This window comes from Rhododendron vialii, chromosome 8a (genome assembly GCF_030253575.1).
Source record: "Rhododendron vialii isolate Sample 1 chromosome 8a, ASM3025357v1".
Taxonomy (NCBI): Eukaryota; Viridiplantae; Streptophyta; class Magnoliopsida; order Ericales; family Ericaceae; genus Rhododendron; species Rhododendron vialii.
Genome location: NC_080564.1, coordinates 24,612,547 through 24,639,864, shown reverse-complemented (window position 1 = coordinate 24,639,864; position 27,318 = coordinate 24,612,547). Strand labels below are relative to the sequence as shown.

At 39.7% G+C, this 27,318-nt stretch overlaps 2 protein-coding genes across 2 annotated transcripts; one reads left to right on the top strand and one right to left on the bottom strand.

Annotated features, from left to right (window-relative positions):
* Window positions 1-1,429: 1,429 nt before the first annotated feature.
* On the top strand, window positions 1,430-2,428 carry LOC131298687 (uncharacterized). The gene has a single exon (XM_058324163.1). It carries the CDS (start codon window positions 1,430-1,432, stop codon window positions 2,426-2,428), a length of 999 nt encoding a protein of 332 aa, XP_058180146.1.
* Window positions 2,429-6,168: 3,740 nt separating this feature from the next.
* Window positions 6,169-25,505, bottom strand: LOC131335073 (formin-like protein 20). Its single transcript, XM_058370257.1, has 17 exons — window positions 24,896-25,505; window positions 23,500-24,206; window positions 23,198-23,419; window positions 20,771-23,118; window positions 20,074-20,200; window positions 18,527-18,598; window positions 15,847-15,945; window positions 15,686-15,727; window positions 14,779-14,859; window positions 14,637-14,687; window positions 14,473-14,554; window positions 10,637-10,731; window positions 8,769-8,840; window positions 8,566-8,682; window positions 8,201-8,269; window positions 8,036-8,102; window positions 6,169-7,218 (listed from the first exon to the last, which is right to left on the bottom strand). Exons 1-17 carry the CDS (start codon window positions 24,966-24,968, stop codon window positions 7,067-7,069), a joined length of 4,476 nt encoding a protein of 1,491 aa, XP_058226240.1. The 5' UTR covers window positions 24,969-25,505; the 3' UTR covers window positions 6,169-7,066.
* Window positions 25,506-27,318: the final 1,813 nt, after the last annotated feature.

Below are 27,318 nucleotides of genomic sequence, written 5' to 3'. Positions count from 1 at the left end.
TGAACTTTAGCAAACTTCAGTCTTACTTCTGAATTATCTCACCGTTATTCAATTAGACTCTTATCGTCTCAATCTGTCAAATTGACATCGTTCTTTTGTTGAGTTGGACTAATAGCTCCGTTAAATCATCATACTCGCGGCTCCTATTTTAAACACATGGCGCCACATGTACATTTAAAAGAGGATTTGGCCCCCAATCTCATCTTCCCCCTCCTCGCCAAATCTCATCTTCCCCCTCCTCCCCGGTTCAATTCATCTGCACATGATTCCTATTCCTATTGAAGAATTAGAGACACACGAGGTCTCTCATCCAAAATTGCGTAATCCTCTCTTATTTTATCAGCATTGCGTAATCCTCCCTTGCAGAGTCATGTTGATGTTTTGCGATAAATTTTTTTAAATTTCCTAAGAATTTAATTCCTAGTAATCATATTTCGATTGCTATTGAAGAATTAGAGACATCCAAGATTGCATAATCCTCCCCCTTTTTTTTTATCCGCATTACATAATCCTCCCTTGCAGAGTCATGCTGATGTTTTGTATTAAATTTCTTTAAAAACGTAGAGTGTTGAGATCAACTTATATAGTCAATTTAGAATAATATCCGAGTTTGGAATTTGAAATAGAAACAACAATCCAAGAGAGAAGTTCAATTCATTCTCTTTTACTCTATTTTTGTTTTATTATGAAGTCAATAGATTCTCCTTTTCATTGAAACCCAAATACAAAAGCTAAAAAAAGCAGGGGCCCTATCCTAACTTCAATGACTAGGTGTTAGTGTGATGGTACCAAAGGGTATGTTCTCAAAGTCACCAAAAACACCCACTTTGCATTAGCGAGAAAGACCCTGAAAGGCTGAACCATTGTAAAAGGTCTAATGTACGATATAATATGCGTTTTTTCCCTGATAGAAATTAAAGCTGTGAATAAAGTTATTTATGGCTCCGCACAATTTCAACCATTTAATATTTTTTGGACTATTCGAATTAAAATTAATCTATTAATGATACTCCAAAGTAATAAATAATCTATTACCGTTAAATAAATTATTTTATATCCAAATCACCCAAAACATTTTTAAACGATTGAGATCGAGCGCTGTAAAAATTATTCACAGCTACTCCACAAATACTCAAGTTTTTCTCTTTTTCCCCACCATTAATGGTTCCAAACAAATCCCATTGGTCAAAATACACAAAGCTCGAAAAAAAAACTCCACCTCTGCAGTTGTTTGTTTCTGGTTGTTGACCAGTCTATTCTCCCAGCGCACCAAACTACTCAAAGAGAGAGAGAGAGGGAGAGAGAATAATATAGTACAATTTGACATGGAGTTGGAAACACAAAATGCCTCCCATTCTACTCAATCCATATAAATAGACCCCATTTTGACACGCATCTCTATCATTTTTCCATCTCTCAAAAACAAGAAATGGAACAAAACCCATCAACCACCTTCCCCATGGAGAGAAGCTGCAAAATCCTAAGGAGATCAATCCACCATTTCCTCAAAAACTACCACTACTTCACCACAGCCTCTCTCCTCCTTGCCTTCCCTTTCTCAGCAGCCCTTCTCATCTCACAATCCCTCCTCCCCTCCTCCCCTCTCCTCTTCACATTCCACAACCACCTCAATTCCCTCTTTGAAGCTGCTGGTTTTCCCCCCTCATCACAACTCTTCACCATTCTCAACCATTACACCTCCCAAACCATCACTTCTTCCATCCTTATCCTTCCCTTCACCCTCTCTTTCCTTCTCATTTCCAAGGCATCCGTAATCCACTTTCTCATTGATCAACAACAAAAGCCTTCTTTTTCCTCTTTTCTATCCATTTACAACTCGATTCTTTCGACCCAAATTTGCAACTCATTTCTGATGCTCTCCGCGAATGCAACTTGTTTCTCCCTCTTCTTTGTTGCCTTCAGTTGTCTAGAAGCTTCCGGATACTCCTCCACTGCATGCCTCCTCGTCCTCTCTGCCGCCGGAGCCATTCTGTACTCCATAATTCTTGCGAATACGTTCGTGGTTTGCAATTTAGCATTGGTTGCATCCGGAATGGACAAAAGCGGCGGCTTTTTATCTATTCCCAACGCATGTGTTTTGATAAGGGGAAGGACCGCGACAGCAGTGGCGCTAGCGATTTCAGTCAATATGTCTCTGGCAGCAGCAGAAGCTTTGTTTCAATACCGGGTGGTGAGAGCTTTTCACACCGCCACATCTTCCACTGCTCTCGAAGGCATTTTAATCGCTTATATGTATTCGATCATCGTAGTGATCGATACTATCGTAAATTGTGAATTCTTCAAGAGCTGCAAAAGAGGTTTTCGGATGGACGAGGAGGGAGGATATGCTTACGGGATTCCAGTTGAAGGGAAAAATGGGAAGGCTATGGATCGAGCTCCCTTGAGTTCTAAAGTTGCAGATATATAACTTCATATAAGAAAACTCCATGTGCGCATATATTCACTTGGAGTATGTTCAAACAAATAGGCAAATAAACATACAATTAAGTTAAATTTAATCCTTTTTGTTTTATATTTCTCATTCTTCATGTGGGTATGTGTTATGTGTAATGCCCTTTTCTCTCCTTGTAGATTGGCAGCTTTTACACATTGTAGAACTACTTAGTGAAGGCTTTTGTTTGGTCAGCTTTTAAGGGTATTTTTTAAGTATTTTTAAGGGTACGTATTTTTGTGTTTATTAGAAAAAAATCACATTTGTTAGTCTTTCGTCAATTTTTTGTGGACTATTGCTTTGTCTTGCTTCGTCATGACCAGAGGAATTTAAAAAGTAAAAAATTTACATCGAAACCCAATTTCTTTTTGAATAAAGTATAGGTATAAGGTGTGTAACACTTTGAGCTAATCTAGAATTCATTATGTATCACATGGAGCAATGGATGTTTAAAATTTTGCTTTGGAGAGATGAACTCGTCCCAGAGAGAGGAGAGAGAAACTTAAGCAGCAATAAACGCTTATGCTTGAGAAGTATATGATGGCTCTAAGATTTGTCTATGGAAGAGAAAACCAGAGACTTTACTTTCCTTTCTCAAAATTTGGAATAATTCCACTGGCAGGATTCTAAATAGTATAGACATGAAAAAATAAAACCACAAGATTGATTTTTCTGTTTCAAAAATTGAAAAGTCCCACGAATCATGGGATCAGTTGGCTAAGAACTAATGAAAGATTTGGTTGGATGAGATAACCAATGAAAGATTTTGTGATTATCACGAAAAACAAAAACAAAATCATGAATCTATCTATCTTATCTATCTATCAATATCCTATAGGAATGTGTTTATGCCTACCAATCCTTCAATATCCTATAGGAATGTGTTTAGGCCCATCAATCCTTCAAACCTCCGTCCCTAATTTTCTAAAGTTTTGATTTTCTTTTAATAATTTACAATAAAATGGGAGAGAGAAAGAGAGGGAAGACGGGGGGGGGGGGGGGGGGGTGGGGGAGAGACCAGAGAGAGAATATAGGGAGGGGTGGGGGGAGATATTTTAGGGGAAGGAGTTGAGTTGTTTTTTTTAAATAAAAAGGAGTTAAGTTTTAAGTAGTACAACAAAGTAATGATAAATAAAAATTGTACTTTTTTTATTTTCCAAAGGAAATTGATTTTCATACTCCCTTTTTTTATATCCACACACCAACTCCCTTTTTTGTTTTTTGTGTTGAAAGTGTATGTGTTTTATTTTTGCTAAAAGACAAAAAAAAGAGTGTGGATATAAAAAAGGGAGTGTTAAAATCAATTCCCTTTTCCAAAACCTATATCGATATTTTTTTAAATTATATAGTTTACTAATTAGAGTTGTGACTATTTGACACACGAGACAAGGGGTGTGCCTGTTCGATACACGGAAGCGGAAAGAATAACAATGTGAATTTTTTTGTCACCATTATGTGTTATCTTGTGGATATAATGGGAACAATGCTACCGTCCATCGAATATGGAACCGTGAAAAAATTAAACTATCTTTTTTATTACATAGAGTTCTGTCCGTCCGATACACAAGGCCGAAAAAATACCAATGTGTTTTTTGGTACCGTGCATTAAACGGGCAGAAACACTAGTTCTTAGAGATGATGTGGTTACAAATTTTGATCAATGGAAAGATTCAATGAGCTATCAAGGTTAGCATAGGACTGTACGAGTACGAGGCACCAAACAATAGAATTAAATTCTAAAATCACACAAAATAAGCCATAGACTATCTTGCATGATCAGTGTCGGCCCCAACATTTGGATTGCCCAAGCTGACCGCACGTTCGGTTACCCACTTAGTATTAACTCAAAAAAAAAAAAAAGTAAAAAAAAGAAAAATAAGATTAACTTGAATTACATTAAAAAAAATCAAAATCAAAATGCAATCTGGCTATGTTGCTTTAAAATTTGTTTTTTTTTTTTTTCAACTTTTCGTCATCATTTTTTAAATTAATTATGGATCTTGATGAAAGGAACAATAAAAATGTGAAAATGTGAACCAAAGTTTTAAAAAGGTTCAGATAGAACAATATTAAGGACAAAATAAAAATTGTTTTCTTTAGTGACCCTTCTTTCTTTTTTTTCTTTTGATCGTATTTTTATACCTTTTTACGCTTTTTTGTCGAGATGAATGATTATTAATCCAAAAAATAACAGGAATCTAAAAAAAATCAGAAAAGACAATTTATCTAGGAAGAATGTGGAACTTCTACATATTTTTGCATAACCCATGTTTTCTTTATTGATATTTAACTTGTTCATTTTAAATATTTGATAGAAAGATAAATGCAAAAAGTCAAAACATAAAGTTTTATGTTTTTTATTAATATTAAGTTTTATGTTCTGAACTACGATCTTAATTTTTGGTCTCTTTTTGAACTATTCCAATTAAGATTAATGCAAAAAGTACAAATATTTGAACAAAAGATAAAAATAAAGTATGCCAATAAAATTTGATTACCCAAATAAAATTTAAGCCTCAATATTAAAAGAGTTAACCTTAGACCATGACAGGAGTTTAAAAAAACTAAAAAAAGTAAAGTGGGTTGCTATAGCTATGAGTACTTAACTAGCCTTGTGGGTAATAGAAGCCATTCCACTAGGCCAGAAAACCATATAGTTGTAATATTGTAAAATTTTATATTTATTATAAACCTATAGTTTTTTTTTTTTTTTGAAGGGTTGCCTAGCCCAAGTAAGCCCAACAAGCCCGCAGGCTTGGGCAACCCCCGGGCCAGCCCTATGCATGATAAATCTCAATTCAATATTGTTTGTTGAGTGTTGACTTAGCCAACTAATAGGACGTTTTCTAAATGCACGTAGCTTTAAAAAAAAAAAAAAAACCAAGTTGACACTGGTACTTGAGAAAAAGTGCTAGGCCGAAGCCAAAAAGAGGTTGACCCACTTCATTTGCCAAGCAAATGATCTTCTAGACACATCACACTCCCGCTTGGGTCAAACCTGCCACTCGGCCCAAAGACAGATCAAAGAAGAGTGGGGAACCTCTCGCTGGTTTTTGGAATTCGACATCAGAAATTTTTGGAATCAGAAAGCGTTGAAGAAAACCGGTACTCTGAAGCACCAGTTCCGTTCCGGCCATTTTACAGGTTGATCTCGGACCATATCAGGAATTTTGGCCTATATTCAGTCGTACCGGGTGGTTTCATCAAGTATCGGTCTGGTTTTGCAGAATCCTCCTCAAAATCCTCCACCAACTCCACAGAATCCCAGATCCCATTAACATCTTAGTAAATGACAAATGCAAGAAACTCATTATACAGAAAACAAACCATTGATGAAGCTGCCAACGAAGAACACGATTCACTACCAGAACAGACTTTGCCAATCATAACATTTTCTTATCATTCGGTTGGAGAAAATTTGAGCTCAATGCATATCCTTAAAGCAGCAATTAGCTGCTTGATTACAAGAGCACCTGTGCGACATCAGACCACTAAAAAGGACCGAAAATGTACCCAAGACAATTAACATCTTCCAAATGTAGTTGCAAACCTGCCAGCGTTAATGCAACAACTAATCCAGCATGCTTATATTCAGAAAGACAACAGTTCTTGTATACGAGCCAGAACCAAAGAGGCAGATCACATGGACAAAAGACTAATAAGAGAAGGAAAAGAAAGCAAAAGAGGCAGATAACAAGGACAAGACTTAAGAGAAGGAAAAGAAGCTTTCGTGTCAAATAAAAGAGAATGTTCTAACTAAATACGTGAGAATCAATTATATGAATCAAAAGTTTCTAATCCAACTGCCTAATCTTATTCTATATTACAATTACACGGAGGAGAGAACCTGTTTCCTACTCCCACTTCCTGTATCCTAACCTTCTATAGCTATACAAAAATTTGGTGATGAATTCCTATAAAAATCTCAATATGTAAGAAAAAATTGACCTACTTCTACACTTTCTATTCTGTTAAGTAGGGAGCCTAAATCTATGTTTCAATGGAAAGAATCAAATTTGAATGTAAAATACAAGGTTAGAAACTGTACATGGTCCGTGGTACATTGTTGGGTAGTGCTTTACAGTCCCGAGTGCTCTGGCGCTGAAATGCCAAACCAAATATCACCAAATTCTTCTTCCATATTTGCAATTTGAAACTGCCAGATCCGATCCTATGAAAAATCATAGGGAGAACATCATTCTTTCAGAGAACAGTAATCCCTGATACCAAGCCAAGCCCTACGTCCCAATCAAAAGTTCTCACTGATCATTTATTCACATTAGGAGAGTCCCAATGATATCACGTATGATAGATCAACCGGCTTCAAGAATCCGAGTGATGACCTGGCACTCCGAGTCATGACCTGGCACTTGCTCCAGAAATTGCAGCTGAGCTGTTCAAAGTAACAGAAGGTCTGCGAGCCTCCGGAAGGAACCCTCTCATATAGTTTTCTTCAATCCACTTAAATATCAAATCAATATGACACTATTGAAGAGAGGGGGCATAACTGAAGAAGTGTCTTCGGACACGATTCAGTAACCAATGCAGAAGACCCCAATGTCTGAACCACAAGTCCTCGTCGAGGGGGAACAAAGCCACAGCACATAATGACAGCTATTTCCCACTTTTCTTTGTCAAGTTAATTCCCTTTGCTTTCTCCATGTCAGCCTCCTTCTGAACTTTCTTCTTCTCTAATTCGGCCTGTTTACAGTTCTCATCATGTGCTTTTCTGAACATCCTCACAAAGTTTAAGAGGGTCGCAGTAACTGCACAAATCAGACAGCCAATGAGGAAAGAAGCCAGCACTTAAATTGTACTGAGTAGCATGGAAAAAACTGGGCAATAGTTGCTGATAAATGTGAACCTGGGTCAATAAATTCAGCAAATCTTGGAAAATCATACTGAGTTTCAATTTAAGTAAACAAATTTTTTTTTGTCCTTGATAGTATAAAGTATAACTCAACTTGACACAAAACATTTTACTTTTTGAGTCCATTTCTGCCAAATACGAAATATGTTTCGTTGTAGAACTCAAAATATTCAAATCGGATAAGAAATTCGGAAAAGAGCTGATGATAATTTTAACTAAGAACAAGTCATTTTAAGGACAGTTCTGGGACTTTCGGCTCTTCCCAAATGCTAGAATGGAATGAGACTCTCAAGCTTATTATCAGTGTAGTTCTAGTAATAATTCAACGTTAATTTCCATTCTCATTATCCAAAGGACGGAATAGTTAAGGTCTCATTATGAGTGTACTTCTGGTGATAGAGCTTCAATCCTAATTCCCAATTTCATTAGCGAAAGGAGTTCACAGCTAAGGCCTGCATGATGTGTTCAATAATTTGGATGTACCAAATTCTTTGGCCAGTCCCTCCTAATCCTATTTTTCACCAGGTAAGCATAAATCACTACCTTTTTGGGAATTCTCAAGGCTACAAAAGGTCATGAAAGGCTTGCAATATAGTCTAGAATGAGTGACCTGTCCAAAAAACAGTCCGCATGGAGGAAAAGGGAACAATCCAAACTAAAGAAGTCAGCCTTGTTGGATGAATTCGGAAGGAATTTGGGTCAATCGTATTTACCTTGCTCAAATGGGCATCGGGCGGGGTCTTCACCAAAATACAGGGCCAGCGCATCAGCATTTCTGCCCTGTCCACCAACAATGAACATGCAAAAAAAATTGAGAGAGAGAGAGAGAGATGCTATTGAAATAATTATGTTAATTGCTGGTTTGCAAAGAGCATTACCACCACTGAATATAAATGCGTTACAGATGCCACTTCTGCCTCAGCTATCCCAATAAATTCGGACAATGTCTAAATAGTAAATGAAAATAACCAATTAGACAGTAGAATTACAATACTAAAAAGATCATCCTATAAGGCTAAAAATATGACAAAATTACTTTTAACATTAAGATTTTCTGTATATTAGATGCTTTCAGAGTGAAGATCTAACATCTACAAATGAAGGACCTACGGAATGGAGAGCATAATCCACTTATACCTTCTTCCACAATTTTGGTCAAGGACTACAAATTGACATTCAGATCTAGAGAAACTATTACCATCTAAAGCTGCAGAATGAGAAAATTATAATATCCATTGGATACCTTGCGGAAAACTTCAGATACGGGGCCATCATTCTCAGATGCCGCAAGCTCCTGCTTTACCTTTTCAAGTCCTTTTATAATAGCTTGCATTTCTTCTGCTAAGGACTTCAATTGTATCTGCAACGAAGTAAAGCCCAATTGAACATTTCAAACACTTTCTACCACAGTTGACAACAGCAGTAAAAAAGAGAAAGCACGTTAACCTTTGATGCAGCTTCCAAACTTGTAACATCTTCATGGAAGTCCAAAAGCGCTGGTGACTTGGAGGCAAGGACCTGAGGTACAATACAAGTAACTACAGAGTATACATGATCGTTTCCTTTAGTTAAAATTATTTAAAAAGTGCCCAAATCTGTGCAACTCTATCCACCAGGAGTACCCAAATTCAAAGTAAAAGAACATCAATAAAGTCAACCTCTCCAAAGAAATCTAGGCTTTGAACAGCCAGCTCCATGCCCAAAAGAGTTTTCACTTCTCTCCCTCCTCACACTCCAAATCAATCAAACTTCCCCAAACTTTGAGTGACAGAGAACCAGAAACTCAAAACTTATACAGATTGGGTTAGAATCTAGCATCACCCATCGAACACCAAAGACTGCAAAAAGTGAATAATCCACTATTCACCAGCCTTCAAAATATACACCACCAATTGGCTAAGAAAAAACCTAGTCCAAGGTATAGGTCAAATCTAAAGAAGTTGACCAAACAGAAAGCAAAACCTTTGTAAACACCAGACATCCTAGTATTTTTCTACAGAAACCCACTCCCTGCACTAGCTGTTCAAGAAAAACAAAACAATTTCCTGCACTTCAATTTACAACAAAAATATTTGTTTTTGAAGAATTTGACCAAGAAAGTCTCACTACAATTCTTCTATCTCATACGCATCCTCCCTACCCCAACAAACCTCCACCCCAAACAGAAGCTCGAGAAACTCATCCACAGACAACAAAACTGCCAAACCTGAATAGGCCAATTTAATGAGGCCTTATGTCTGGTCCCTTTGAGGAAGAACTATAAGATTTTCAAAAAGTAAACATATGTCCTAAACCACAAAACATTAAAGCTAAAAGGCCCGGGGCAGTTGACTAAAAGCATCTCGAAACTAAAGGTTTCCAATAGGGTTCCATTACTAGAGAAATAAATAATGTCAATGGAAAAAAAGGCCCAACTACTTTCAATGCAGCTGTAGATACTTAGGGTCAGGTCATCATTTGGTTAGCCAATAGTTCAAACAATGTATTAGAGTTACAGTGAAGAAAAATGGTTTAGACAAGTATGAAAATTAAGGCTGCAAATGAACCAAACCGTTCATGAACTATTCGAGGCTTGACTAGGTGAAGGCTCGTTCGAGTTTGATTCGGGTACTAAACGAATAGAACCTGAGCCTCAATCATAGGCTCCATAAATAACTGAGCCGAACGTGAACCTAATAGTATTCGGCTCGATTAGGCTCACGAACCTGGAGTATATACATATCTCATAAGAATTGCACACATAACCTTGAATATGTATAAACTGACTCATTAAGGCTCGTGAACAAGTTCAAATTCGAGTCAAACTTAGGCAAGCTCGGCTCGTCGAATTTTCATTGGGCTCGAGCTCGGCTCGAGTTCATTTAAAAATTTAATGAACGAACTTGAACATTCTAAAGCTCAGCCCAATTCGGCTCGTTTGCAGCCTAATGAAAATGTATGGGATAGGTTTGGACATTCAAAGATAGGCCCTAGAAGTTGCTAGCATGAAGCCACTGCAGTGGTATGTCACTGTCTTTCCGTGTATCAATATTTGAGAATCAAGGATTTGATTAAACACACTTTTCAAGATTGGAAATGAAGAAAACCTCTTAAATCCAGCAGTTCTAAACCTAAGGGAAATATATTTATCAGTTCTCTTGACGCAATCTCTGAAAGGCGTAGAACTTATTCAAGCCTTAATAATATTCAGCATAAGCAAACTTATCTTATATCATATTGCGCATACTACAACTACCACAGGAAAAATGCACAACCTCCCATTGACCAGAAAGATTGGATTCAATAACAAGATAGAGAAAATAGATCAGCGATACCTTGCAAAGATAATGCATCAGTGTCATCTTGTTGTTGGAAGCACGTGTGTCAATGAGTTTTAACAGACTGTCCAACTTGAATCCAACTGCAGCACCTGAAAAGTAGACTAGTTCAGTTCAACAATTTTGTCGGAACTCATGGCAAGTTCGTGCAAATACCCCCATCAACATTACTGCAAGTTTTGTCAAAGTGGTAAAACAATAGCGATGTACTTCACAGAAAAAATGTACACAGAAATTGAGGCACAAGTTCTTGTGTCCCTTTGACATATTTAGTCATCTAAACAACATACTTAAAGTTGTAATCCGGCAAGGAAATTTAAGTAATTACAAGCAACGGAGTCTTGCAGACCTTTGGACATGAATCTCAAATTCCTTCCAGCATTCAATAGGCCTCGAGTATAGTTGACCAAATCCACATAAGCTACCCAATTCGCACAATCTAACTGAGCCCAACCTTGATTGAGTCTTCTATAGAGGTCACTAAATTACAGAAGAGTGCACAATACATTAAATCCGGTAAATGGCCATATGGTCCTCTCCGTTGTCAATGGAAATGGTAGGCATTGAAAGAAATAAATTGATCTGGTATTAGGGTTCTAAAATCCAGAATCGTGGATACGTATTTGTAATGGGGACACGGGCATATATCCAATATCAGACAATAGTAGGACAACATCTCCATCGGAGGTCCAAAATCCCGTTATACCACTGCCAATACCAACTGTAATGACCGATATTTCGATCATTATGTGGGATGTAGTCAAAATATAGGAATTTGTTTGATTTAAGTCTGAAATCAACGTGGGATGTTGTAGTTAAAAGGATAGGATTTAGTTAATTCCGGTTGGAAATGAGCATAAATCTTCGTGGGATATTGAAGAAAAGTGATGTGATCTCTGCTCTCCCCTACTTATACAACATTGGGACTAGTAATATTTCACGAATATTTCCTTTATTTTCTACTGTACATCCATCTTAACATCCTCATCTCAACCTCAATCATTTCATAATTGAATTGGTCTTGGTTGCCAAAAGTTCTGCCAGATAAAGCATAAGTATCTACATGTACAAGATAGAGTTGCATGCGGAGGGGGTTAGATAGAGTGATATGCACTGAAGGGGAAATTTCTAATAACCGACGCTTTTGAGAAAATTTGGGATCACAGAGTTGACTTTTTGACATCTCATTTTCTTTTTGAACGCAAAGAAAATGTTCATTAATCATAAAGATCTAAAGATGAAAATAGTACAATAGGAAAAGAAATGCATTGAGAGAGGTTTGAAGAGTACAATGACACTTCTACTATTACTACTCGCAAATACAAAACCTACCTCCATGCCACTCGTTTAAAAAACAAAAACAAACAAAAAAAAGTAAAAAAAAAACACCACATTGTTGGCAAGGTGCCAACAAAAAAGATGTTCCCAAGACCTCCTAAAATTTTTGCGCTGCCCGAGAAAATAGGTGCTACCACTAAAAAGCCCCTTCCCAAGAAAATATGTGCGCCCACCAAACACACCCTAACTCCTGTATTCCGCCAGAAAACCCATTGCAGACCATCACTATTGAACCCCGAAACCTCTCCAAATGCCAGCCGTCTACTGGCTATGTCCCCTGAAAGCCATTGCTGCCACAGCTACGCCTCAAAACCCCCAAAACTATGGCTGGAAAACCCCTTAATCGAACACCGCTACAACCCCTCAAAAACCCTCCACCACTGCTGCCCCCAAGCACCTCAAACAAAGCCCAAAATGTCTCATATCAAACCCCAAAACAGCCCTCAATCGAACCTCAACCAAACTGCTACGACCCCTAAACCTCCGCTGCCACTACAATCCCTCAAAACTCCTCCAACGCCGCTCAAACCAAACCCCCAAATGCCGGCCCAAGAACCCATCAATCGAACCTCAAAACACCGTCCCCAAACTGCTAAACCCTCAACCACCGCCAACGCAACAAGCCCTCAAAACCCCAAAAAACCGCTGCTGCCCAAATTGGCACAGTCGGACCCCCAAACGCAATTCAAACCCCCAAGTTCGACCCCAAATGCCCTCAATCGAATCCTCAAATCATCGATTCAAAGCCCCCAGCACCAAAAATGGACGGGAACACCAATCCGGATCAAAACAACACAAAGAGAAGGAGAAAGAGAGCGAGTACCATAACACACAGAGAAAACGAAACAATACTCACACACGCACAGAGAGAGAGAGGGAGAGGGAGAGAGAGAGAGAGATAGAGAGAGAGAGAGAGAGAGAGAGAGAGAGAGAGAGCAAACCGGAGAAGTAGAGAGTGAGGACTCCCCCCTAATCAGAGCCCTAAACTTGCGGTTCTCAGCTATATCTATTTCTGTTGTTGCTAAAGGAACATTGCACGTATTCTGTTCTACTTCTACTTTGAACCCTTTTCATTCAAATGCTAGTATTGAAATTTCTTATTCAGTATTGGTTATGCTTTTAGTCCTAAACACTACGACAAAGGTTTCTCCGTATGACATACACCACAGGACATCATTCCCAACCATTTACATTTTACCACAATAATACTACAGTCCACACCAAACACAAATATTTAAGAGCCTCATAATATGCACTACAGAATGCTGTTTAGCAGTACTCATAGAATGGACTAGCTTGAAAATTTGTTAAATATTGTATCTCGTGTCGCTGCTCTTAATCTTGATCTAGTGAAGAACCTCAAGCCAGTCGTCACCCTTAGCCAAACCTAGGATAGAGAGCCTTGGTTCTCCAACTACAAGCAATATTCGAGTACCTAATAGTTATTAGGTATCAAAGTCCGCAAACTGCCACATCTAGCTAGAAGATGGATCAGTCAAGGAAATGTCCATACCGGTTTATCTCTAGTTATTATGTATTGAAGTCCACGTTCAAGGTGTTAGAGGGGAGAGAAGGGATATCATCAGAGGCGGCCTTGATATTCGAGGCCTACAGAGAACGGCCAACAAGGAGCCCTAATTTTCCATTTTGGACTTACATGCTGGGTGGTCTTTCTTTTTTGGGGCTTATATGTTAGGAACAATAAGTAATCAGGGCTCTAACTTTCACACTTTTCGGGGGTGGGCGGGGACTAAAGTAGCCGCCACTTGAGCCTTATCTCAGGGCCGGCTCTGAATATCATGGTTGTTTTCGGGGGTGGGTGGGGGTTAAAGCAGCCGCCTCTTGAGCCTTATCTCAGGGCTGGCTCTGAATATCATGGTTGTTTCATTCATTGTATTCATTTTATGTGCTCTTAAGAAGACAAATTAGGATGGAACTCAATGAGTACTAGGATACACATTATTAAATAGCCAAGAAGCACGGATATGCAGTGGAGACACGGACACGACACAGACATGCAATTTTCCAAAAATTAGGACATGGACACCTTAGGGCACGATGAACAAATTAATCAATCCTGTTGCTACACATTGTAAACCCATAGAAGAAATAAAAGCATTATTTCTATCAAATTAGGATTAGATCACCAACACAAATTATATTTGTAACACTAAATACTCAAAGCCAAGCATCTGTGGCAGGTTTGACCCTCCCTGAACTTTTAAAACTGCACTCTGTCCTCATATTTGTTCCCAGTGTGTCCCCTATCCCCATATGTCCTAGCATGTCCCCAACATGTCCGACTACAAAATTCAGACATGTATTTGAGTGTATCAGACACCAGCCCAGAGCACTGTCCAAAACATGTTTGTGCGACATGGACAAGCAGAGCAGATTGATGAGTCTATGATTCTTAGTTAAGGAGAGAAAGAGATAGAAACCCAGTCAATTTTCCAATAGCCTACCAAACGAATTGAAAGGGTAAAGGTCAATACCTCTTGCAGTTCCCTGATTTAATGTGTTCCCCAGATATAAGATTTTCTTCATGATTTCCTTCAATTTGAGGGAATTTCGAACCTAATAAATCAGTAGAAATATATATGAAATCAATATAAAATGAGTCTACAGCATGAAAAGCTTAATTGTTACCGGTGAATACCTCTTCGCATGCAGAGTTCACAGCGTTTAAACTCTTCTTAAAATCTGAAATCTGCAAGACAGTTCAGTAGTTGTCACAACTGACACCACATGCTAACTTAAGAAATATTCCATAAAGCACCACAAAATCGTCAGATCCAGACCTGAGAATTGAATTGAATCTTGAAAAGAAACACTCTTAGTTTTGACTCCACCCGGGGCACCTTCATCAGCTCCAAAAAGAACTGAAAGGGATAAGTGCAAGAATGAGAATAGGAAACAAAAACTATAAGATAATGCCATTGGTAAGCAAAACTGTGTAAACCAAGACTCAAAAACGGGGGCAAGGCCTGTATGTGTATAATTCAATAAGCTACACCACTATATCTCACGGGAGTATACATATTCCCCTTAAACGATCCCTTTATTATCTTTGATGTGGCTTATATGGACAGAAAGGAACCGTCAACATTTTTTACGCCATTGGAAGTCCTTTGTTATAGGTCAAACTTACATTTTGTTCGTGCTTCCGATAGTTGGGAGAGGAGAGTTAATCCTTCTCTTGAACAATTTATAGATTTCATAGGTGCTTTTTTAAACACATCCAACTGTATACAGCCTTTCGATTTCTGTGGTCTTATATTAACAAGTGGAATGTGATTTATTTTCTCCCTGATAAGTGTAGTGGAGTAAATGTCAAAATTCATTAATGGCATATCCCTCACTTGCACAAAGACAGGGAGAAGAGGGAATGCGAAATATAGAACAGGGCCTTTCATATGCATGAAGCACTGTGCTCAAACTAAATATACAAGATGGGATGGGTATAGGTATGTACAATGTGTGTGTGTGTGTGTGTGTGTGAGAGAGAGAGAGAGAGAGAGAGAGAGAGAGAGAGAGTCAATATATGAGAAGAGCTCAAGATTAGCACAAAAAGAAAAGAAAAGAAAAACTATGTCAGACCTTTTAAGTTTTCGAGTATACAAATGTTGCACATACTTCTTATAAAGCTACACAAGACTAAATTTAAATAATGTTCAAAATGAAAAGTATATGATTGGATGTACCGACCTGTTCACATTTCCCCAGGCTCTCTTTGTCACCAGTAAAATTCTAAAGAGTCATAAATATGAAAATCAATACTAAATAAGGGAAAACAAAGAAAAAAAGACCAATGCGGAAAATAGATAACAGAATATTGTAGTGTGCGATGCTTTATGCTATAGTATCACCTTAAGAAGCTCCATTTCTTCTTTAGTTGGACAAAATTTTATAAGATTTTCCACCTGATCAGCATCTAAAATTGATTCATCCATCGCCAGTGCAGCAGCCTGTGGAAGTTGAGCATCAATGCAGTTAAGCTTTGTATTTGAAAGAAGATAACCTCACTTTAAAAACAAATACTCATCAATAATGAAAATGAACTGAATTCGACGACATAGAGGATTGTCCAAAAGCATAGCTCTGATACCATTAATAATAACAATGAACTGAATTTGACAAATAAAATAAAAGGTCCCAGGCTATATGTTCCTAACAAACTAATAATAATCAAGGTATGGTAGAAAAAACTACACAATCATATTTTGTTATTTCCCTTACACTATATCGAATAACTCCTACATACTAGAAAAAGTTACTCCATGAGATTTAAACCGCCATAACATGGTATACCCGTGTCTGGTATCCAAGCATCTCCATCAATGAACTTACCATAAAAGGTATAGCTGGTGCTGCACTAATGAACACCTTATACCCAGGCCATTTAACCCTTCCACTTGTGTTTGCACGTTATTATATTCCGAATAGAATATGGGGTATGGGTGTGTTTTCTCATTTGGTCAACTACCCTTATGGTTTGACAATATTGTCCAGTCAGTTTTGAAAACGACCGTAGCGTAATCTTCTCACGGTCGACCAAGGATAACCGACACTTCACGTTTATGCAGCTCTAGTTTTGGCTCAACAGTAACCTTACAGTTTTGAAATGAAAACCCACTATCGGAGGTTGATTTATTCTTCCCCCGAGCAGTGATCATTTCGCCTTCAGAGCCGACTCGGCGTGCGTATAAGTGGCAATCCTGAAAACACTTCTTTGGCAAAACCCCAAATAAATCTACACTGCGGAATTGGTGATATCTACGACAATGTAAAGTTTATTAGGGATTTCGCCAAAGCAGTGATTCAAGATTGCCGTTTATACGAACGCTAAATCGACAACATGATCACGGCTCAGGGAAGAATAACTCAACCTCTGAGAGTCGATTTTCATTTCAAAACTGTAAGGTTACCATTGACCCAAAACTAGAGCTGCGTAAAAGTGGAGTGTCGGTCATCCACGGTCGGCCGTGGAAAGATTACCCTAAGGTCATGTTCATGCAGTCATATTCCTGGACAATATTGTCAAACTAGAAGAGTGGTCGACAATATGGGTACCAAACACAGGTACCCATATTATGGTGGTTTAAATCGTCATGGAGTAGCTTTTTCTAGTATGTAGAAGTTATTCGATATAGCGCAGGGGAAATAACAAAACAGGATTGGACAACTTTTTCTATGGTACCTTAATTATAATTAGTTGTTAGGAACATAGAACTAGGGATCTTTTATTTTATTGGTATTATTAATGGGATCAGAGCAAAGCTTTTAGACAAGACTCTATGTCATCGATGGTTAGTTCACTTTTTGTTTGTCGTTGATCGTTGTAGTATATGTTGAATCGTTTGTTTGCCCCACCATGTGCGAGTTAAGGGTCACACGTGTGGGGGAGTGTTATAGTTTGGCCCACATCGGTTAATAATCACTTCCAAAACTAGTGTATGAGCCTGGGCGGACTTCCCCCTTTCTGCCAATTGTTATTGAGTTGGATGCTTTAACAAATGTCATCAAGTATATGTTTTACATTGAGCATCAAAAATACATTTTTTATTTGATCATGACAATATAATAGTTCAAGACAATCAATCTCACATAGATTCCCTTCAATTCATTAAAAATCCCTGACCAAGATATGACCCTTGGTTAATGACTTAATGGTGTAAGATATGTGTCCCTCGTAGTACCGGCTCGGGGGAGAAGCCCAGAAAGCCGCTGCTTTGGGGCCCCAAATTTGGGCCCCCCAAATATTTGTCCCAGCGTAAATATATAGGACCTCTTGAAAATTTAGTTACTTAGGTCAAAGGCCCAAAGAGTAAGTAGAGCCCCTAGTTGCTGCGTGTAAACGAATGAGCATCATATTAAAGACAGCCAGCTGTTGTCTTTCTTAAAGTTTCCGATGTGGGATTCCTAAAGAGCATGGGAAGGGCCAAAGGTTTTACAAGGTGTTAAAGGTTTCATTTCACATTAGCTTCCGATGTGGGACTCTCCAGCTTTCTGGAAGAGAGACGTGAGCATTGAGCAGCAATGCAACAGCAAGCATTCTCAGCCAAGGGGTCACGGTGATTTAAATTGAATTGGAATTAAAGAAGCAAACGTATGGGAATACATAAAAGAACAGAAAGGAACATACACTGTATTGTGCAAAGGGTAGAGTAGATACACATAATTGACTTAGTTTTCTAAACCCATTTCATCTTTCTCTTCCTCATTTTTTAGTTAAAGCACTTAAACCAAAATGAAATATACAGTTGGACATGCACCATTGCATGAAACCACTCTATACATTTACACAATAATCTAGCACAAAACCGTTCAAACAAATGCTATGCCGAACACATTATCTGTAATGAAGAGAAAGTAGACCAAGGTCACCAATCAATTAAGTAGAACGAGGGTATTGGAAACTCTCCGAGGCTCTCTCTATGTTTTTCTTTTCCTACTGTATTGTACTGGTTTCATTTTGTATCCTCGTGATGAATGAAATTATTTTTGCCAATCAGAAAAAAAAAAAAGAAAAAAAAATAGAGAGTTTACCATCATGTCAGAAAGTGGCATCTTAACTTTTGTGAGCATAATTTCAGTGTTATTGGCCCTCCTCAGGTCAACCTATAATGAACAAAGAGAAAATCGGTCAGAACACACTCAAGAAGTGAGGAGAAGAATATCACACTACAAAAGTAATATTGGAAAACTACTAGCATCTTTTCAGGAATAAAAAAACTGTAACAAATTGTTCCGTAACCATTATCGCATTAGTATCTGTAAACCTTTTTAGTCAGACAAAAGCAGCATTATAATTTATAACTAATCTAAATTTCTCAAAAACTATCTTGATCCGTATTCTCTATTTTCAGAGCCTTACCTGAACAGATGTGGATTCTTAAGTAACCATAAAAGTCCTGGGCTGTACGGAGGGATCAATCTCCTTTTGTTATCCTGGATTACCATATGGTCTTCCTTGAAAACATAACACATTCAGGTGTGGGGGTAGAGCGGTTTGAGAAAAGATTGGCAAGGTGGAAAGACGATATTAAGCATGCTTATTCATTGACCCATTCCTTATTCTTTCTGCATTTGTCATAGAGGCTTATTTCCTTTAGCAAAATGATTTGGTGGATCGGCAGATAGTGTGTATGCTATATTAGTAAGGAAAGGTAGCTTAGGATTTGGAGATTAAATATACTCAAATAAAGCGCTTGTGAAATGGCTACGGAGATTCACCTGCAAGCAAAATAGAGGGCCTGGGATGATTGGGCTATTCTAAAGGTCTCCTTGTCACGAGGCAGAGGGCTTTGGAGAGGAATTCGAATTTATCTAGGATGCATTAAGGGTCAGTAGTTTGTTAACTGGGGCTGGAGACCATATGGTACTTTGGCCCCGTAGGTCGTGCCAGGCACGTGGAGCTAAGAAGCAAGAACACTTCTAAGAAGGTGCCATGGCTGTATTAAATATGTTTTGGACATTGACAGCTGTCCAACACTCCCGCCACGCAACTGACACACATTCAAACCTGTCTCGTTATTGTTTATAGGTTTTCAAATCTGAGCTTCTTATGATACTTGAGAGACAAATCCATTCGTGAAACATAATTGAACAAATTACATATTTGCCCAAAAAAAATTTACATGGAATACCATGATACAAAATGACATGGACATAATAGTCAATGACTCAATATGACATGGACAGGGGTGAGAGCAGCAGTTAACAAATGTTGCATTAATTCAGCATCGTCCCAACAGTCCAAGTCTCATCCCATGGGCCTTTTGCTGGAACATCACCGAAACATTCCAACTAACTGAGACATTTCCATACCCACTCACCAATACTGCTCGACTATGTTATAAATGCACATTGCTAATGTTCATATTTTTGTTCTCATAGATAACATCATTTGTGTATGCAAATGTGCAAGTGTAACAACATACAACTTTTCAAAATCTAGTTCAAAAGGCATGACATTGTATAACCAGGATCAGTAAAAAGAGGCACTAAAAAGGCAAGAATAACAAAACTACACCAGGACAGAAAGTGAGAACCACAGCATGTTATTGCTACTTAACACTCGCAGAAGTTTTTACCAGGTGAACTTTGTCTGTTTTAGATCCAACGGACTGCCGCCGCCCTCCAGATTTACCACCTGAATCCGACTTCGGGACTGTTGCAGAGAAAAGAGTCTCAAGTTCTGACACATCAAACTCTGGCGCACTAGGATAAAGGGTACAACATCAGCAAGTTACACAGGGTGACAAGAAAAGTTGAAGGCATGGAATCACGTCCAATGCCATGACTCAGACGTATATGTATGGAAAACAAGTGCAATTTTGTTCACCCTCTTTTAAAAGAGGGTGAACATTACCCTCCCTCTATTGGTTTGAAATGAGTGCAATTTTGTTCACCCTCTTTTAAAAGAGGGTGAACATTACCCTCCCTCTTATCGGTTTGAAATGGTGTAGGTCTCACCCCTGCAATACACTTTTTGATAAGCATGACATCACTTTGTGGCGGGATCCACATCATTTCAACCAATAGGAAGGAGGGTAATGTTCACACTCTTAAGTGGAGGGTGAACAAAAGTCAACTCATGGAAAATAGTCTATGCATCTGCAAGTTTAATACATATATTTACGCAAGAAAGCAATGGAAAATAACATTGAGCGGATACTGAACCACCACTCTAATTCTCATCTGAATTGAGAGAAACAGGAACTATATATGGCCAACCATTAATATCATGGTAAACTAGGAAATCATATTCAAAAGAGAAGTTTCCCATACATTTGAGGCTCTCCATTTCTTTGCAATTCCTCCCATAAGCTTCCTTGCAAAACCCTGGTTACCTTGCTCCAATGTAGAGGCTTTAAGGTGGATCTTCGAGGGGTTGAAGCAGGTGTTGTAGGACGTGAAAGCCCACGCCCTCTTCCAAGAGGTGGAGGGGGAGGTCCACCTGCAGCTGGTCCTTTGGAACCCAAGGGTGGAGGTGGCGGGGCAGCCCCTGGAGGCCTTGGTGGTCCAGGTGGTGGAGGGGGGCCCGGTGCACGACCACCAGGGGGAGGAGGTGGCGGCGGTGCTCCACGGAGTGGTGGAGGTGGCCCTCCAACTAAAGGAGGTGGTGGTGGAGGTGGGGCTCCACGGTTTGGAGGAGGAGGTGGCGGTGGGGCACCACGACTTGGAGGAGGAGGTGGAGGTGGGGCACCACTACTTGGAGGAGGAGGAGGTGGTGGAGGTGGGGCTCCTCCACGCGTGGGAGGGGGAGGAGGTGGTGGAGGTGGGGCTCCTCCACGCGTGGGAGGGGGAGGAGGTGGTGGAGGTGGGGCTCCTCCACGCGTGGGAGGAGGAGGAGGAGGTGGAGGTGGGGCTCCTCCACGCGTGGGAGGAGGTGGAGGTGGAGGTGGGGGGCCACGACTTGGAGGAGGAGGTGGTGGAGGTGGGGCGCCTCCACGCGTGGGAGGAGGAGGTGGGGGCGGTGGGCCTCCAGCTGCACATATTGGAGGAGGAGGTGGCAATGGAGAACCATGTGGACGCTGGGGTGGTGGAGGAGGCGGGGGTGATGGATGAGCACCCTGACGAGGGGGTTGTGATGGTGGTGATGGTGGAGCAGAAGATGGAGGTGGAGTCCCACGACTAAAAGGTGGAGGTGGTGGAGGTGGAGGAGGCAATACAGGAATAGGTATTGAGGTATAAGATGCTTTTAGGATAGGAGGGGATGGCGGAGGAGAAGGGCAAGGGAAACTTAATAAATTCACAGTGGCAATTGTAGAAGCCCCCATATTCCAAGGTGGTGCAGGAGGGGGAGGGGGAGGAGGAGGAGGGGGAGGGTTTCCATGCGATGTTGCCCTTAAGCTTTTGGGTGGAGGAGGAGGAGGTGGAGGTGGCGGCGGTGGAGAAATAAACACTGCATTACGTGTGGGCGGTGGAGGTGGCGGTGGAGGAGGGGGTCTACTGTTTGCTTGCACATGCATAGTGGAAGCAGGTTGCAAAGAAGATTTAGGCGAAGAAGTATAGAATGTAAAGCTAGAAGAGGGAGGTGGAGGAGGCAGAAGGGGAGGTGGAGAGGCCTTTCTTGCTAGTGCTTGCGGAGGTATTGGAGGATCTTGGAGAAAAATCGCAGTTGAAGACTTGTTGAAATATGGAGGGGGAGGAGGAGGAGGAGGGGGAGGGGGAGGGGAAACAACTTGAGCTGGGCTCACATGCCGTGGTGGTGAAGATGGAGGAGGGGCAGTTATTTGACATGGCTGTACATCCAATGATGGTGGACAGGAGGTGTGCTTCACTGGTTCACTGTCTGAACTTCTTATATTATCAACTTCATTACTTGGAGATCCAGGTACATCATCAGTTGCAACCACAACTCCAGAGGCAGCAGAACCCTTTGAGTTGCCACTTCCATGAAAATCCTTAATGAGAGCCAATGCAGGTGGTGCACTATTGTATCTTGATGGTGGATATGATACGTGCATTGAATTAGTGTAAGAACCTTTGTTAGGAGGAATCCACCGAGATACTATATTTGGCTTCGCCTGTTTATTTTTTTGTTTTGCAGCCGTTGAATCTGCAGCAGGTGTTGCATTCGGAGTTTGCTGTTTCTTTGGTGTGGGTGGGAGTGACTTGTCAGAGTTTTGTCTACTGATAGGAGCACCCAACTTCTTCTGCGAACCCTGCCTTTCTATGTTCTGCTGCATAACAGAGTCATCTTTCTCTTGACTAGTGTCAATCTCTTCTAACTTTCCGCACTTATCTACTGTTACTCCTTTGGCTTCTAAACTAGTGGGCTCAGTTATCTTTAAAGTAGAGCCTGACTCATCCCTATCATCAAAAGCTATGGCTTCGACTACATTCAATTTCGAATCCACCCTCCCATCCTGTTTGTGATTACCATAATCCAGTGCACAGTCCTGAAATGCATGAGGTTCCAAAGCCTCCTTCCATATTACCTTATTATTCTCCTCATGAACTATACGAGAATCCAAGTCTCCCTTTCCATCATGCCCATCAACTACATTACTGAAGATCTCCTCGACCTCGAAAAATTCCTCCGGTGACCCACTTTCTGTCTCATTCCCATCTTCGCTTTCCGTTTCTGAGGTGATGATAGATGGAACCGCAGCACTGTCCGAAAATAGTACCTGATACAAATATGAGTACGCATTCAAACCATACAGCTTCAGACAAACAATATGCCACCTAAATAAAACAAGATCATACCTCTGCTTTGAACTCCTTCGAAAACTGGACCTTCGCATCCCACAAAACATCAACTTCATCGCGGTTCAACATCAAAACATTTGACCGGACAAAAGCAGTGTGGAACATAAATCTGAACATCATTTCCTCCCTTACTAGGTCATCCCCCAAGTGGATACACTCAAGTACTACATCACCTTGAACGCGACAATGAATATTTAATTTCACTAGTTCACACTCTTCCTGCAGTTAGAAGTCATAAGTACACATAAAATCCTTGTCGCATAATCCAATTGCTTACCAGTGCATGAATTTGTAAATACCTGTCGATAAAGGCGAACGCGTTTCTTCGGCTTCAAAGTCGAGAATAGAAGCTTAGAACTTCTAGTGGCTGTGGTAGAAGAAGAGTCCTGACCATAAATGCGGACAACCGGTCGGCAACCCTTTCCTCCATCAAACAAAGGAATGACTCTAAGTATAATACAATCTAAAGCTAAAGGCGTATCTGATGGCGGCCAATCTGAACCCAAATTCCGTCTGGAGATGTACTGAAGATATCTCAGCTGGGAAGGTTGTGGATTTAAATGAGACAAAATATGAAGAAGTTCCCTAGGAGCTTGCTTGTATACCATTTCAAGAGTTTTTTGCTCACCATTATACTGTTTCCTGTACAACAGAAGACCAGCAAGCATGAATGCAAGCACAGGCCATCCTCCCCTTTCACAGTGCATCAAAAGTACATTTTGTTGCCCCTCCAAAGATAACCAACTCTCACTGGACCGAAGGAAGTGGTGAATCATTTCTAATGGTAACAGAGGACACCCCTCGTATTGCCGAGGGTAATCCATGACTGTCATGTCGTACTGAGATAAGAAATCCGAAATTTGGCTCCTCTTTTCCCCTTCTCTGAAGTTAAAAACCATGAACGAAGCATCAGGATAGTAGTCCTGTAGCTGAGCTACAATGCCACCCATGTACAATTTGTATTCGTCTTCTTCCAATACATCCGTGGAGAAGCAACAATCGAACACTGAAATGGAGAAAAATGAAGCATGTAACCACAACCCACTGTCAAAAGACGACATTCTAAGAACTAAGAATTTGAATGGAAAATATGGGATAACTTCTTGTAAGAACTAAGAAGATAAAAAAAAATTCACTCTTGACAAGTACACAAATAAACAACTTCTGAATGAAAAGTCAACAAATCAAGCTCAGAGATAAGAGCTATACCACCCCAGTTACTGCACCCGGGTAGAGATTAATAAAGTATTCCTGTCCTATTGAGTTTAGTACTATTTGGTTAAATACACGGCAAAACTTATCACTCTGTGGGGTTAAACATGTGCTGGGGTTAATGCTTAACTCGAAACTACTTTTATGAAGACAAGACGTTGAACATTGTGCCAGAGCACAGGTCGATCCGTCGGGAGTAACATTCGTAACTTAACGTTACATGTTCATGGGGTGATATTCTATCTTTCCAAGAGTACTACCCGCCTTAGCGGGATTAGCTGCTACTTCCCTCGGATAGACAGCTTAACGTAATGGTCAGAGAGTGGAGGGTCCTTCAATCCAAAAATTTGACATGTCTATTAATCTTCAACAAAAAAAGCATGCTGAGCCAAAAAATTGACATAATTCAGCAAAAAAAAGAAAAAGACGCCCTAATTGGAAGTGTGGGTAGCTGGGAAGAGCAAGAAAGAAACGACGACGCACCGTAGACGCGCTCGGAGATCTCGAGGAGCCGATCCGGCGGCTTCCGGTAGAAGAACCTTCTGAACAGCGCCATCTAATGGCGCTGTTGCTCCCCCGATCGGATCCAAACCTCGTTTTATAACGCCAAACGATAATAGCCTCTCGTGGCAGATGAAAACGGCCTCCAATCGAACGGCAGATCTTGTGACGCTCCAATTCAATCGCTATTTTACACGAATTGACCCCCAATTGATCAATTGAAGGTGGAAAAAAGCAATAGAGGGAGGGGTTTGTAGCAGAATTAGGAGCAGCAGTGGATCCTGTATAATACAAACAAGTGCAGAAGAGAGAGAGAGAGAGAGGAATTGACGAATGAGAAATAGAATTATGGAGGGGGGGAGAGAGGGAGTAGAGGACGCAAGTGTGACAGTGTTTTAGGGTTCGTGTGAGAGGGAGGAGGAAACGATCGTTTGATTGTTTTGGTGATCACATGGGAGGAGAGAGAGAGAGAGAGAGAGACGGCAAGGCAGTGTGGACTGAAAAGGTGAATACACTTGGACCCTCCTTCCTTTCCCTCCATCCACGAGGTGTCTCTCTCTCACTCTGCAATTCGGGTTGGCTCGGAAAAAAAAAAAACCGATCGACCGTCCACGCTGACTTACACGCAGCAACGGTGACAGACATTTTACAGCGGAGATTATTCGTCACTGCTCCTCGACATCCCTCACTAGCTCCATTTTTTTAGTATTTTTTATTTTTCTTTTACACAAGTATTTTAAGAAATTATATATAGAGTGTATTCGTGATTGTGATTTGTGTGTTCTGGATTCTCGATCTCCGAGCTCCAAACTCTCATATCAAGACCTTCACCTCATCCACGATCAACCAGGACACGTCGTCGATAGCGGGACGAGACAGTTGAAGAGAAAAGCCAACAGCGGGCCTTCCTGATTCTATTCAATAGTCAGGAAATATTGCGTGAAAAAATGTGTTATCAAGTCAAGGGAAGTAATGAAAGTAATTTTATTTTTTTTTTGTATTATTCACAAGAAAAACAAAGGGAGACTTAAATATTCATTTTCAAATCTCTTCCCACTTAAAAATTCATCCCGGTCATTTTAAACAGTTATATTTTCATCCTTTTAGATGGTGAATTACTTATCTTACCCTTTTAATAATATATTCATATATGTTTTATTAAATTGACATCCTAAATTAGTGGGATTCAACCATTTTTTAATTTAGCAGGATTCAACCATTTCCTAATTTAGTGGGATTCAATCTCAATAATTACGGAAGATAATTATGAAAGATGATTTCAAAACTTAAAAGATTCGTAATAACCAAATTTCACCGATTTACATTTGAAAACCATATTTATTTTTTCATTTATACCACGTATTATCATGAAACATTTTAGAACATGGTGGATTAACCTTTTTTTTTTTTTGCAAAATTCTCATAAAATATATTCAGAACATATACAATATTCGTATTGACCATATTTTTCATGGTTAATTTGTCATGAAAACAATAAACTGAAATCATGATTTCTCGGCGGAACTTGAAAACCCATAACATTCCAAAAAAATAGCCCTTTTTTGAAACATGGTGGATTGACCATGTTTTTATTTTTTGCAAAATGATCTTAAGAAATATTTTGGAACATACACAATATTCAAACTGACCATGTTTTTCATGGTTAATTTATCATGAAAAACAATAAACCAAAATCATGATTTTTGGACGAAACTTGAAAACCCATAACATTTCGGAAAAATAGCATGAAAAACATGAATATAAAATGTTTTATTCATGAATATACACCACGAAAAAATATGAATATACAATGTTTTATTCATGAAAACTCAACAATATGAAAAATACATCATGTTTGAAACAAAAAACACCATGAAACGAAAAAGGTACAAAACTAAACGGAGCTAATCGGCAAAGATGTTGAACACCACTCCAGATCTTTGGCTGCTCTGTTTGCGATGCTACTTGAACCCATTTTTCTGTATCCCAAACTCATCGTTTCTGAACCCGCCGATTCGGGCGGAGGCGAAGTTGAACGACAACGATAATAAAGTGCAATTCGTCGGCACGGAGGGCGACGAAAGGAGGTCGACGGGGGGAGAAGAGGATCTATTCAAAGCTCCTGAAGCTATTATTGAAGAACCAGCGGTAGGCTTTGATCCCATGACAGCTGTCATTTCAATGATCTCGTGCAAAAATGGACAAAATGGAAATGGTGTTTCAAATTTGGTAGGCTTTTATCCCATAATTACGGAATTTGGTTTATGGGGCAAACAAATTCCATTAATTATGGGATATGACGTCAATTACGAGATTTGATTTTTGGGATTGGTATCTCTAATAACGGTTAAGACCCTAGCTTTAAGATTTCATCCCAAATTATTTACTAATAATATATATATAAG